Source organism: Panulirus ornatus, chromosome 3 (assembly GCF_036320965.1).
Source record: "Panulirus ornatus isolate Po-2019 chromosome 3, ASM3632096v1, whole genome shotgun sequence".
NCBI lineage: Eukaryota > Metazoa > Arthropoda > Malacostraca > Decapoda > Palinuridae > Panulirus > Panulirus ornatus.
This window is the reverse complement of record NC_092226.1, coordinates 28,497,002-28,512,717: the sequence shown is the minus strand read 5'-3', so window position 1 is coordinate 28,512,717 and position 15,716 is coordinate 28,497,002. Positions and strand designations below refer to the sequence as shown.

General features: G+C 40.0%; 1 protein-coding gene across 2 annotated transcripts in view; it reads right to left on the bottom strand.

The window, feature by feature from the left end:
* Positions 1-15,716, bottom strand: part of LOC139761649 (succinate-semialdehyde dehydrogenase, mitochondrial-like) — a 228,420-nt gene that overhangs the window by 15,323 nt on the left and 197,381 nt on the right. For both annotated transcript variants that reach the window (XM_071685965.1, XM_071685955.1), the window contains exons 10-11: positions 12,346-12,515; positions 4,511-4,598 (exon numbers count right to left, since the gene is read on the bottom strand). In XM_071685965.1, coding sequence (XP_071542066.1) covers positions 4,511-4,598; positions 12,346-12,515 — 258 coding nt within the window. The remainder of the gene's footprint in view (positions 1-4,510; positions 4,599-12,345; positions 12,516-15,716) is intronic.

The following is a 15,716-nucleotide window of genomic DNA, read 5'->3' as shown; positions in this document are numbered from 1 at the left end:
AGACAGCGACAAAGTATAAAAAAAAAAAAAAAAAAAATATATATATATATATATATATATATATATATATATATATATATATATATATCTTTCTTCTTTCTTTTAAACAATTTGCCGTTTCCCACGTTAGCGAGGTAGCGTTAAGAACAGAGGACTGGGCCTTTTTTGGAATATCCTATATATATATATATATATATATATATATATATATATATATATATATATATATGAAGGTTTGTTGAATGTGTTTGATGATAGAGTGGCAGATATAGGGTGTTTTGGTCGAGGTGGTGTGCAAAGTGAGAGGGTTAGGGAAAATGATTTGGTAAACAGAGAAGAGGTAGTAAAAGCTTTGCGGAAGATGAAAGCCGGCAAGGCAGCAGGTTTGGATGGTATTGCAGTGGAACTTATTAAAAAAGGGGGTGACTGTATTATTGATTGGTTGGTAAGGTTATTTAATATATGTATGACTCATGGTGAGGTGCCTGAGGATTGGCGGAATGCGTGCATAGTGCCATTGTACAAAGGCAAAGGGGATAAGAGTGAGTGCTCAAATTACAGAGGTATAAGTTTGTTGAGTATTCCTGGGAAATTATATGGGAGGGTGTTGATTGAGAGGGTGAAGGCATGTACAGAACACCAGATTGGGGAAGAGCAGTGTGGTTTCAGAAGTGGTAGAGGATGTGTGGATCAGGTATTTGCTTTGAAGAATGTATGTGAGAAATACTTAGAAAGCAAATGGATTTGTATGTGGTATTTATGGATCTGGAGAAGGCATATGATAGAGTTGATAGAGATGCTCTGTGGAAGGTATTAAGAATATATGGTGTGGGAGGCAAGTTGTTAGAAGCAGTGAAAGGTTTTTATCGAGGATGTAAGGCATGTGTACGTGTAGGAAGATAGGAAAGTGGTTGGTTCTCAGTGAATGTAGGTTTGCGGCAGGGTTGTGTGATGTCTCCATGGTTGTTTAATTTGTTTATGGATGGAGTTGTTAGGGACGTGAATGCAAGAGTTTTGGAAAGATGGGCAAGTATGAAGTCTGTTGGGGATGAGAGAGCTTGGGAAGTGAGTCAGTTGTTGTTCGCTGATGATACAGTGCTGGTGGCTGATTCATGTGAGAAACTGCAGAAGCTGGTGACTGAGTTTGGTAAAGTGTGTGAAAGAAGAAAGTTAAGAGTAAATGTGAATAAGAGCAAGGTTATTAGGTACAGTAGGGTTGAGGGTCAAGTCAATTGGGAGGTAAGTTTGAATGGAGAAAAACTAGAGGAAGTAAAGTGTTTTAGATATCTGGGAGTGGATCTGGCAGCGGATGGAACCATGGAAGCGGAAGTGGATCATAGGGTGGGGGAGGGGGCGATAATTCTGGGAGCCTTGAAGAATGTGTGGAAGTCGAGAACATTATCTCGGAAAGCAAAAATGGGTATGTTTGAAGGAATAGTGGTTCCAACAATGTTGTATGGTTGCAAGGCGTGGGCTATGGATAGAGTTGTGCGCAGGACGATGGATGTACTGGAAATGAGATGTTTGAGGACAATGTGTGGTGTGAGGTGGTTTGATCGAGTAAGTAACGTAAGGGTAAGAGAGATGCGTGGAAATAAAAAGAGCGTGGTTGAGAGAGCAGAAGAGGGTGTTTTGAAATAATTTGGGCACATAGAGAGAATGAGTGAGGAAAGATTGACCAAGAGGATATATGTGTCAGAGGTGGAGGGAACGAGAAGAAGTGGGAGACCAAATTGGAGGTGGAAAGATGGAGTGAAAAAGATTTTGTGTGATCGGGGCCTGAACATGCAGGAGGGTGAAAGGAGGGCAAGGAATAGAGTGAATTGGATCGATGTGGTATACCGGGGTTGACATGCTGTCAGTGGATTGAATCAGGGCATGTGAAGCGTCTGGGGTAAACCATGGAAAGCTGTGTAGGTATGTATATTTGCGTGTGTGGACGTATGTATATACATGTGTATGGGGGTGGGTTGGGCCATTTCTTTCGTCTGTTTCCTTGCGCTACCTCGCAAACGTGGGAGATAGCGACAAAGAAAAAAAATATATATATATATATATATATATATGAGAATTGGGGTGAGAGAGTATCATTAAATTTTAGGGAGAATAAAAAGATGTTATGGAAGGAGGTAAATAAAGTGCGTAAGACAAGGGAGCAAATGGGAACTTCAGTGAAGGGTGCAAATGGGGAGGTGACAACAAGTAGTGGTGATGTGAGAAGGAGATGGAGTGAGTATTTTGAAGGTTTGTTGAATGTGTTTGATGATAAGAGTGGCAGATATAGGGTGTTTTGGTCGAGGTGGTGTGCAAAGTGAGAGGGTTAGGGAAAATGATTTGGTAAACAGAGAAGAGGTAGTAAAAGCTTTGCGGAAGATGAAAGCCGGCAAGGCAGCAGGTTTGGATGGTATTGCAGTGGAATTTATTAAAAAAGGGGGTGACTGTATTATTGACTGGTTGGTAAGGTTATTTAATGTATGTATGACTCATGGTGAGGTGCCTGAGGATTGGCGGAATGCGTGCATAGTGCCATTGTACAAAGGCAAAGGGGATAAGAGTGAGTGCTCAAATTACAGAGGTATAAGTTTGTTGAGTATTCCTGGTAAATTATATGGGAGGGTATTGATTGAGAGGGTGAAGGCATGTACAGAGCATCAGATTGGGGAAGAGCAGTGTGGTTTCAGAAGTGGTAGAGGATGTGTGGATCAGGTGTTTGCTTTGAAGAATGTATGTGAGAAATACTTAGAAAAGCAAATGGATTTGTATGTAGCATTTATGGATTTGGAGAAGGCATATGATAGAGTTGATAGAGATGCTCTGTGGAAGGTATTAAGAATATATGGTGTAGGAGGCAAGTTGTTAGAAGCAGTGAAAAGTTTTTATCGAGGATGTAAGGCATGTGTATGTGTAGGAAGAGAGGAAAGTGATTGGTTCTCAGTGAATGTAGGTTTGCGGCAGGGGTGTGTGATGTCTCCATGGTTGTTTAATTTGTTTATGGATGGGGTTGTTAGGGAGGTGAATGCAAGAGTTTTGGAAAGAGGGGCAAGTATGAAGTCTGTTGTGGATGAGATAGCTTGGGAAGTGAGTCAGTTGTTGTTTGCTGATGATACAGCGCTGGTGGCTGATTCATGTGAGAAACTGCAGAAGCTGGTGACTGAGTTTGGTAAAGTGTGTGAAAGAAGAAAGTTAAGAGAGAATGTGAATAAGAACAAGGTTATTAGGTACAGTAGGGTTGAGGGTCAAGTCAATTGGGAGGTAAGTTTGAATGGAGAAAAACTGGAGGAAGTAAAGTGTTTTAGATATCTGGGAGTGGATCTGGCAGCGGATGGAACCATGGAAGCGGAAGTGGATCATAGGGTGGGGGAGGGGGCGAAAATCCTGGGAGCCTTGAAGAATGTGTGGAAGTCGAGAACATTATCTCGGAAAGCAAAAATGGGTATGTTTGAAGGAATAGTGGTTCCAACAATGTTGTATGGTTGCGAGGCGTGGGCTATGGATAGAGTTGTGCGCAGGAGGATGGATGTGCTGGAAATGAGATGTTTGAGGACAATGTGTGGTGTGAGGTGGTTTGATCGAGTAAGTAATGTAAGGGTAAGAGAGATGTGTGGAAATAAAAAGAGCGTGGTTGAGAGAGCAGAAGAGGGTGCTTTGAAATGGTTTGGGCACATATAGAGAATGAGTGAGGAAAGATTGACCAAGAGGATATATGTGTCAGAGGTGGAGGGAACGAGGAAAAGTGGGAGACCAAATTGGAGGTGGAAAGATGGAGTGAAAAAGATTTTGTGTGATCGGGGCCTAAACATGCAGGAGGGTGAAAGGAGGGCAAGGAATAGAGTGCATTGGATCGATGTGGTATACCAGGGTTGACGTGCTGTCAGTGGATTGAATCAGGGCATGTGAAGCGACTGGGGTAAACCATGGAAAGCTGTGTAGGTATGTATATTTGCGTGTGTGGACATATGTATATACATGTGTATGGGGGTGGGTTGGGCCATTTCTTTCGTCTGTTACCTTGCGCTACCTCGCAAACGCGGGAAACAACAACAAAGCAAAAAAAGAAAGAAAAAAAAAAAAAAAAAATATATATATATATATATATATATATATATATATATATATATATATATATATACATATATATATATATATATATATATATATATATATATATATATATATATATATATATCTTTCTTTCATACTATTTGCCATTTCCCACATTAGCGAGGTAGCGTTAAGAACAGAGGACTGGGCCTTTGAGGGAATATTCTGACTTGGCCCCCTTCTCCGTTCCTTCTTTTGGAAAATTAAAAAAAAATGAGATGGGAGGATTTCCAGCCCCCCGCTACCTTCCCTTTTAGTCGCCTTCTACGACACGCAGGGAATACGTGGGAAGTATTCTTTCTCCCCTGTCCCCTGCCTACATTAATATATGTAGGGGATATGACTTTAATCATTATGTCCTTCACAGAATCTTCTGTTATCTTTTCATATTGTAAATAGAATCACTCACCTGTGATACGTCTTGGCTGTAGAAATAACTAGCTAAACCTTGGTCTGTTGAATTTGCAATCTTTAGAGCCTCTTCCTCAGTGGTGAATCTGTAGGAAAATGCAAGTCCATAAGGAAAGCATAATGGCAAATTAGATATATGTAGTCATGGCAAATTAGATATATATAGTAATGGCAAATTAGATATATGTAGTCAGATAATATGTAAGTTTGAAAACTGAGAAATCTTTCTTCTCAAAACAGTAACCCACCAGCAAGAGATATACATTCTCTGAGAACATATGGGTCAGGAGCCTTTCAACCCTCACAATTCTGGTGATGATACATCATCCTTCATTCACCCTTTATGAAACAAACTGGGGTAACTGCAGCAGCTCAATCATTACAGGCACGCTCTCAGCCAATCAGTGACAACCACTGGGATGACATCATGAAGCCTCTCACTTAGAGCCACTCCAAGCTCACAATTTGCAGATCTCAGTTGTCATCCCAAAGGAAACCAGAGAAGACAGAGAAGAGGATTTTTTGGAAAAGGGGCAAGAAACCAAGTAATACTGCTTCTGTGACACTGGCTGACAGAGCATAGGTTTTTTTTCACTTTTCAAGGCTTATACATTTCTCTCCTTTGTGATCTGTCCCTCAAGCATCAAAGCTGATCATACCCAAATGAAGGAAGTGGATTTAGAGAAAAAATCTACATGTCTGATTCAAAAGATAAAAATAAATATCTTTAGTGGCATATTAGAGACAAAACAGAATCCAATGTTCCTAAAGAAAGGACCCCTAGAACTGTATGGGTAGATCCACAGGGTCTAAACTAAGGTACCAACTGACAAAGGTGGAGCAGAGTGCAGAAGACTTCCTTCTTGATTTTCTTCAACGAAAGGTTCTTAGCAAGGTCAAGACCACCTTTCTCACATCATGTAAAGCTCAAATGAGCAAAGGAAACAAGTGTCTCAATCCATGTAGAGATATTTCTTGCTTCTGTGACACTGCCTAACAGAGCATAGGTTTTTTCACTTTTCAAGGCTTATACATTTCTCTCCTTTGTGATCTGTCCCTCAAGCATCAAAGCAGATCATACCCAAATGAAGGAAGTGGATTTAGAGAAAAAAATCTACATGTCTAAATCACAAGATAAAAATGAATACCTTTACTGGTATATCAGAGACTCAACAGAATCCAATGTTCCTGAAGAAAGGACCCTTAGAACCTTATGGGTAGATCCACAGAGTCTAAACTAAGGTACCAACTGACAAAGGTGGAATAGAGTGTAGAAGACTTCCATCTTGAATTTCTTCAACGAAAGGTTCTTAGCAAGGTCAAGACTACCTTTCTCACATCATGTAAAGCTCAAATAAGCAAAGGAAACAAGTGTCTCAATCCATGTAGAGATATTTCTTGCCAAAAGGTGTCTCAAGGCTCCAGTGTGCACAAATAAATGATCTACTGCAGATTTCCAATCTTTTTTGTAACACTTTTAGCTTACTGATTCTCAATGTACTTTCCAAGGTAATAAGTTGAAAAATGACCTAGTTCACTGTGAGCCAGCATTATGGTCTTCCATTTGCCTCTATTATACCTTTCAAGCTGTCCAATGCCCCTATGGATGTAGGGAGTAGTATGACTGGCAGCTACTACTTTCTTCAACAGAAAATCCTTTAGCTCTCCTGACATGAAAGGTACCCCTCTGTCAGAGTGGGTATATGCTGGCATACCGAACATGGCAAACATTTGTATCAAACATCTGATAACAGTAATGATAGTTATCTCAAAAGGGAGGGCAAATAGAAATCTTGAGAATTCATATATGACAGAGAGCACATATTTGTTTCTTGATTGTGATGGAAGTGGGCCTTTAAAATTCAAGTTCAGCCTTTCATAACTGTAATTGCCTAAATCAACTGGCCAGAGTCTGACTTGTAGAACTGAGGTTTGAGCTCACAACATACTTGACAAGAGGCAGTGATTCTCATCACATCTTTGATAGAAAAAGGCTGATTCTGATCATGGAGAAAATGCATCATTTGAGATGCTCCAGGGTGGCAAAGGTTTTCATGTAGTTCCCTGAGTTTATCTGTGATAGTAACACCACACACATGTGAGAGCGCATCAGCAAGTATATTTTCTTTACAATATCTTAGTGACAGCACGAGAGTTCAATGTGCCATCCTGCTATCTTGTCACTTTTAATTTTGCTCGCAGATCTAGTGTCAAACATAAACTTCAAACTGCGCTGATCTGCAATAAGCTTGAAACAAAATAGTGTTTCCACTCCCTAAAGGCTTCTACTATGGCATATGCTTCTTCCTCTAAATAAAAATGTTTCTGTTCACTATTAGAAAGAATGCAAGAGAAGAATGTCACAGGACGACAATTCTGAGTCAGTGTAGCAGCTATAGCAGTGTCTGAAGCATCAATTCCCACACTGAAAGGAGATATAGGATTAATAGCTTGTACCAATGAATTGGCAACATCTTTCTTTAAGTTCTCAAAAGCTAGTACTGCATCCGTACACAGAGGAAATACTTAGGGAGTGGAAAATTCTACAGTGGGTGAAGGCACTCCAGGTTGGGTCTGATCACTCTCTCCTTTATCGAGTACCCGAGAAGATTTATGGCTTGGACTCTAAGGTCACACTTATCGCAACTAAGAGTCAAGTTATATTCCAGAGCCACATCCAAAAAGCATGTCAGGTTTTTATCATGTTCCACTTCAGTCTCATCACACACTGTTACACTATCCACAAAAACAAAAGTGTCCTTCACTCCCTCCTTAGTATTCATATCCAGTGCAATGAACACCTTATACTTTGCAATACTACTCACCAACTCATCTATTCATGGCAAGGGATAAGTATCAAGTTCTGTGAAACGATTTATCGTTTGGGAATAGCCTATAACCATTCTCTTTTTGTGATTCTTTCCTGAAGTGACGAATACTTGAGCCCTCCATAGTGAGATGCTGAGCCTTACAAACCGTATTGAAAACTTTATTGAAACATATAGAAATAGTAGGTAGGAACAGTAGACAGAAGCATTAGGGAGAAGTAGTAGGTTGAACCATTAAACAGATACCTTAGGTAGAAGTTGATGGGAAAATTAGGTAGAAACCTCTGGAAACACTGTGCTAGAGTTCCCTTCTGCCAATGGCCTGGTAAAGGTTAGGCACTAAAGGCTAGGACGCTTCAGTGAAGTTCACCAGTTATGGAGGCTTTTCTGCCATGGCCATCCCATTGAGAGAGTTTCAAGAGGGAATGGGCATCAGAGATACAGACAGACAATGAGTTGTGGAGACACAAGTTTTTAGTGTACACAGGAAAATTTCTAATACCAACAAGTCACAGAGCACACCATCACTGCTAGTTCTTTTCTTCACACATATGCCTGGATACTGAGAACATTATAAATCATACATCAGCTGGAAAAGAGATAATTTATCCTCATTTTGAAGATATGGTAAAAGAGGATATCATAACAGGAGAAGGGAGACAGGACATATAGAGAAAATACAAGTGCAGAAATTACACAAACTTCAATAATCTCTAAGGGAACGTACACTGGAAAATGGAGTCAAGTGGCCAAGAACTGTGAAATTTCAATAAAAAGGTGAAGGCATGGGTGCCTTACACTTCAAATACAAAGACAGTGGTAAGATGGGAAGGAATGGTTTAATAAAAGATATCATCGAACATAGGAGTTTCGAGATAAGCAGTGGCAAAGATATAGACAGCACTCCAGTTATCCAGCACTTGCAAGATAAAAGAGAGTATGAAATAAATGTAGTAGGTTAAGAAATGAGGAACAAAGGAGGTTTGAAAATAAAATTACGGGCACAGCAGGTGAAAATCTAAGTTTTCCAAAAATTCATTAGGAGTCATTTGTCATCAAAGGAGCAGCTGATCATGCTATGGGATTTGGAGAGAAAAATTGTAGGGGATTGTATAAGGATATCTGAGGAACTGAATAACAAGTTTGAAAGTGTTTTTCCCAGTGGAAGACACTACAGCCCAAATGCTAGAGATGGAAGGGGAGAGGGTTTTGGAAAATGAATGACATATATAGATAAGATATTAACAAAATGCTAAAAGGTCTTGACCTATACAAGACTCATGGTCATAATGAAATTTCACCAAATGTATTGAAGATGTGTGCATATACATTAGAAGTACCATTTAAAACATAACTGGAGAGGCAAATTGCCAGCATTCCTAACCCGAAAATCCGAAACGATCCAAAATCCAAAACTTTTTGAGCGGCGTTATGACATTACAAGTGGAAAATTCCACACCTGACCTCACTTGCCCATGCTGGGATATGACGCTCTGTTGGTGCCAGCTTGTTATAAACCATGGTCACCTCCAGACCTATGTGCATTGCTCACTGTGTTTTTTGCTTATTCTTTGCTGTGTATGAACAAGTTTGAGAAAATGATTGCTTATCAGTAGCATATAATTCAAGGTCAGGAATGAAAGTGACGCCAAACAACCAAAGATTGTCAACACGAGTGGCTGACGTTGTGACACCTTAGCTTTCTCATGATTCAGTGTTACAGATTTGTTTCATGTGCAAAATCATTAAAAATACTGTATACATTACTTTTAGGCTATGTGTATAAGTTGTATATGAAACATAAATGAATTTTGTGTTGGGAATTGAGTCCCAGCCCCAAGATATCTCATTATCTATTATCTATCATGACAAATGTGGATAACAGGATGGCATGAAAACAAATGGGTTAGAGCTGAGACAAACTTCGTTTCGACTGTTCAATGGACTTCTTCAGGAGATGCTGATTCCAGCATTCAGTGGGACCATATTCCCCAGTGAGTGACGGTCATCGAGTCAGATGCCTTTGAGTGTCGCTCTCTGATTGGATTGCTTGTCCTACTGCCCCCACCTGTTCACAGCAATCTCCACTGCCTGACATGACCAGCAGATGAACTGGAACCTTGTGTTAATGTTGTTCTTAATCCCTTCCTCTAGGTAAGTTCTCACACTCACTAAATTGTCAACACCAGGGCAACTACAGGCAAGTGACAAACCATTTAGTGATAGTGTGAGGTGATGACCTAGAGGAAGGGATTAAGAACAATGTTAACACAAGGTCTGGGTTCATCTGCTGGTCATGTCAGGCAGCAGAGATTGTTAAAAATGGGTGAAGGAAGCAGGACAAGAGATCCAATCAGAGAGCAACACATCAAGGCATCTGATAAGGTGACTATCACTTGCTGGGTAACACAGTCGTGCTGAATGCTGGAATTGGTATCTCCTGAGGAAGACCATTGAACGGTTGAAACTTAGAGGTATGTCTCATTTCTAATCCATTTGTTTCCATACCATCCTGTTTTTTACATATCTCATTATGTATATGCAAATATTCAAAAATCCAAAAAATTCAAATTCCAAAACACTTCTGGCCCTAGACATTTCAAATAAGGGATACTTAACCTGTGTAAGAAAGGAGACTAGGAAAAGATAGTAAGCTTCAGGCCAGTAATACTAATGAATGTGGCATGTAAGGTTCTGGAAAAGAATATCAAAAGAAGTTGATAACTTATTACACAGGAGAAATTTCCTATGTGAGGGGATAGCATGGTTTTAAGGAAAGAAGTGATGGGTAAATAACCTCATAGAGATATACAAGAGAGAGAGCTCAGTCCTGGATAAAAGGGAAGGTTAGTAGGACAATGCTGAAAAGCATTTGACCCTATATCACATGCAAGATTCATTAAGAGGCTGGATCACCAGGCAGGAATAAGGAGAAAACTCCTGCTATGGATAGAAGATTATGTCAATGGGAGGGAACAAAGGATGCATGTCGAGGAGCCTTTTCCATATGGGTTGAGGTGACCAACAAAGTGCAACAGCATTCACTTCTGGAATCATTACTCTTCTTGATTTACATTAATGGCTTGCCTATGTGTGCAAATACTGCAAAGTCATGAAGGAGGTAAAAAGTACGGAGGACTGCATCAGCCTACAAGAGGCGTTAAACTAACTCCAAAGTTTATCTGAAACATAGTAGGGGAAATTCAACCCATGCAAATATAAAGTAAAGAGGATAGGACAAAGCAAAAGATGGCCTCAATATGATTAGAAAGTAGAAGGAAGTAAGTTTCAGGATTTCATACGTGAGAGAGACTAGGAAGTTGACATCATATGTAACCTGTGGTCAAAGTCCCACATTAGGAGAATAGTCTGGGAGACAAAATGTCTCCATGCAAATATCACAACAGCTTTCAAGTACAAGGATAAGGAAATATCCAGCAAATTATTCATGCCCCCACATGAGGCAGAACTGAATATGGGTCTCCATGCCTGAAAAAGCACAAAGAGCTCATAGAGGTCTATAGGAGGGCAGCAAAGATGGTACCAGAATTAAGAGAACTAATTTACAGGGAATGGCTGGGGACTTTAATTCCACCCACCTTGAAAGAGAGAGGAATGAAGTGTCATCTGATCACAACCTTTGAGTTCTTAAAAGAGACTGATAGATTGATAACATGGACAGTGAACAGTTCTTTGAGAGAGATATAGGGATAGAGCAACCTGAGGCTGTAACAAGATATCAAGCAAGAAACACATTAAAAAGGATATCAAAAAGTTCTCTTATCGTATAAGAGTGGTGCATGAATGTAACAGAATGACATGGCTAATGTAGACAGCATACATAAATCTAAGCAGCTGTAAGAAAGTAGAGAATGTCCAAGAGATGGGGCCCCATAGATAAAACTCCTTCCCCACACGGTACAAACAGGCAATTAGAAATAGGTAGTAACTAACTCACGATCATTTGTATATGTTCCTGATTAATCTTATCCTGTTTCTAAATTATGAGTAACAACTTTTCTGTTTCCAAAGTCTTTAATGTGTCCTCTTCAAGTTTGTCTGTCTGATTTTTTTTATACCAATTCTGGGCTTCACCAAAATGATATTACAAATCTCAATCTTTGTATTATTCATGAGCTCCCTGATCAAAATTCTCCCTTTATTATCTATATCCTTTTTTTTTCCTTGGAATTAGCATTTCTCTGTATCAGAATCAACAGCAGCCATCTTGCTTACTTATGAATACTTACTACTGATCTTTTCATGCTTTCACCAACTAGAACATCATCTTTGCATAATCCCAAATTTTCTTCAATTTGCATAAACTACACAGCCATTAGGGACTTTTGTGTGATTCAAAATTACAACATTCAATTTTTTTTCTCTGGGAAAGTAAGCCTTTTTGACCTCTCTAAAACATGCAGTTCACTAAAGTAGCAATAATAATATCTACCACTTATAGTCTTCTATTAGGAATACACAAAAGAACAAAGATACAAGCCCTATTTCTACAAAATGTCTACAGTCTTGCTTGAAGAGCAAAGGCTGTTTCTGACCACTGAAGTTAGTTAGTGAACAGATTAATGAATGCTTATTTATATGCTGGCCACAAGGGCTGGAAGATGGTATGTTCAGTAGGGAAAGATTGAAAAGCATGTAGTTTATTTTAGTATTTTCTTTTGAACTTCAAAGTGGAAACTGTCCCTGCAGACCAAGTTTGTGTACTTAGGGCATCCTTTGGATGTGACCATAAAACATTTAGAGAAAATAGGTTTTCATACTGTATCCAATTTGGCTGACTAAAGACTAATCTACATAGGCTTAGCTCCAAATGAATCACAGAAAACAAAGCAAGTATAGAAAAAAGATGAGTCTGAATGAGAATCATATGCAATGATGGTTGTAAGATGGTTTTGAGTGGGCACTCATGTTAAGCTAAACTACAAGAAAATGTCTATGAGCAGTCATAACATCATACACATACAAAAATTTAAACAATTCTTACCTTTTCAGTGATATGACAGGGCCAAATACCTCTTCCTGGAAGCATGACATATCTTCAGTTACTTCACTAAGGATAGTTGGTTCAAAGAAAAGGCTGCCTTTCTTAAGACATTTTCCTCCAAGTACTACTTTTGCTCCAGCAGCTACTGACTCATTTACAATGTTTTCCACCTGCAAGTTCAAAATACTTTAAGATAATTATGAAAATTATCAAGGATGCCTTAGCAAGAAGCCACAGGCTTTAGCATGAATAAGATAATTCATACAATGATGTATCAATGCAAAGCAGGTGCTACATATGAAATTATGGGGTAGGATACATGTGTTGGAAATGAAATGTTTGAGAACAATAGGTGGCGTGAAAGGACTTTATCCAGTTAATAACAATAGGGTACAAGAGAGGTGAAGTAATAGGGGGGGTATGTTAGAGACTGCTGAAGAGGGTGAGCTGAAATGGTCTGGACATATGAAAAGAATGAGAGAGGAAAGCTTGATAAAGATATATGTCAAAAGGGGAGGCGACATGGAAAAGAAGACCAAAGTGGAGATAGGAGGATGAAATGAAAAGATTTTATATGCTTGGGACCTGATTATGCAGGAGTGAAAAAGGTTTTAAGTGCTTGGAACCTAATTACACAAGAGGGTGAAACATAGTGAACTAGGACCATGTTGCCCTACGCTAAGTCTTTTCTGGGGGCCCCTTTACACTCTCCGCTAAATCACGAGCTCTAAGGGGGCATAAGGGCATGCCCCCAAAACAAATTTGAAAATTTACAGTTTCTGGGACAGTATTTTGCCCATTTTCTGAATGCTGCCACATAATATAGGCCACCTTAGTAGTTAGGGCCCTATGTTTTTGGCATAAAGAGTGCATAGGAAAGGCTGGTCCTGATGCTGTATATAAAGGAAGTGATTTACTATCAACAGACTGAACCAGGGAATATGAAGCAGCCAGGGAAAATCACAGAAAAGTCTGTAGGGCTTGGTTATGGATGGGGGCTGTGGTTCTGTAGCACTGCACAGGACAGCTAGAAAATGTATGTAAGCTAATGAGGCCTTCTCTTCATCTGTTCCTTACATTACCTCACAAATGCAGGAAACAGTGAACAACTATGAAAGAATGAGTGTGAGTGGATGTGGCCTATTTTGTCTGTCTCTCTGGTGCTACCTTGCTAGCACATGGGGTGGTGATGCTGTTTCCTGTGGGGCAGGGTGGCACTGGGGATGGATGAAGGCAAGCGGGTATGAATATGTACATGTGTAAATATGTATTTGACTTTGTGTATATATGTATATATGTGTGAATATGAGTGGACAGGTCTTTCTTTGTCTTTTTCCTGGCGCTACATGTAATCCCTGGGGCTAGGGGAGAAAGAATACTACCCATGTATTTCCTTTGTGATGTGGGAGACGACTAAAAGGGTGGGAGCAGGGCGCTGGAAATCCTCCCCTCCAGTTTCATTTCTCAAAAAAAAAGGAACAGAGAAGGGGGCTACGTGAGTATTTCTCCCTCAAGGGTCCAGTCATCTGTTCTTTACAATACCTTGCTAATGCGGGAAATGGCAAATATGTATAAAAAATATTACTATCATCATAATCACTATCATTATTATTACATTTGAATGCTGTTTCACCGCATATGTAAGGTAGCTCCAGAAAAAAGACAAAGGATGATCGATCCACTCATATACACACACACATATATATATACACACGTACATATATATACCAACATATACATGCATACATACATTTAAATATATATATATTTTTCAAACATATTTGCCATTTTCCACATTAATGAGGTAGCGTTAAGAACAGAAGACCGAGCCGTAAAGGAAAAATCCTCACTTGACCCCTTCTCTGTTCCCTCTACTGGAATATTAAAAACGGAATGGGAGGGATTCCAGCCCCTCACTCCCTCCCCTTTTAGGTGCCTTCTATGACACACAGTGAATATGGGAAAAGTATTCATTCTCCCCTAACCCCAGGGATATATATATTTTTTTTTTTTTTTTTTTTTTATACTTTGTCGCTGTCTCCCGCGTATTGCGAGGTAGCGCAAGGAAACAGACGAAAGAAATGGCCCAACCCCCCCCATACACATGTACATACACACGTCCACACACACAAATATACATACCTACACAGCTTTCCATGGTTTACCCCGGACGCTTCACATGCCTTGATTCAATCCACTGACAGCACGTCAACCCCTGTATACCACATCGCTCCAATTCACTCTATTCCTTGCCCTCCTTTCACCCTCCTGCATGTTCAGGCCCCGATCACACAAAATCTTTTTCACTCCATCTTTCCACCTCCAATTTGGTCTCCCTCTTCTCCTCGTTCCCTCCACCTCCGACACATATATCCTCTTGGTCAATCTTTCCTCACTCATTCTCTCCATGTGCCCAAACCATTTTAAAACACTCTCTTCTACTCTCTCAACCACGCTCTTTTTATTTCCACACATCTCTCTTACCCTTACGTTACTTACTCGATCAAACCACCTCACACCACACATTGTCCTCAAACATCTCATTTCCAGCACATCCACCCTCCTGCGCACAACTCTATCCATAGCCCACGCCTCGCATCCATACAACATTGTTGGAACTACTATTCCTTCAAACATACCCATTTTTGCTTTCTGACATAATGTTCTCGACTTCCACACATTCTTCAAGGCTCCCAGATTTTCGCCCCATCCCCCACCCTATGATCCACTTCCGCTTCCATGGTTCCATCCGCTGACAGATCCACTCCCAGATATCTAAAACACTTCACTTCCTCCAGTTTTTCACCATTCAAACTCACCTCCCAATTGACTTGACCCTCAGCCCTACTGTACCTAATAACCTTGCTCTTATTCACATTTACTCTTAGCTTTCTTCTTCCACACACTTTACCAAACTCAGTCACCAGCTTCTGCAGTTTCTCACATGAATCCGCCACCAGCGCTGTATCATCAGCGAACAACAACTGACTCACTTCCCAAGCTCTCTCATCCCCAACAGACTTCATACTTGCCCCTCTTTCCAAGACTCTTGCATTTACCTCCCTAACAACCCCATCCATAAACAAATTAAACAACCATGGAGACATCACACACCCCTGCCGCAAACCTACATTCACTGAGAACCAATCACTTTCCTCTCTTCCTACACGTACACATGCCTTACATCCTCGATAAAAACTTTTCACTGCTTCTAACAACTTGCCTCCCACACCATATATTCTTAATAACTTCCACAGAGCATCTCTATCAACTCTATCATATGCCTTCTCCAGATCCATAAATGCTACATACAAATCCATTTGCTTTTCTAAGTATTTCTCACATACATTCTTCAAAGCAAACACCTGATC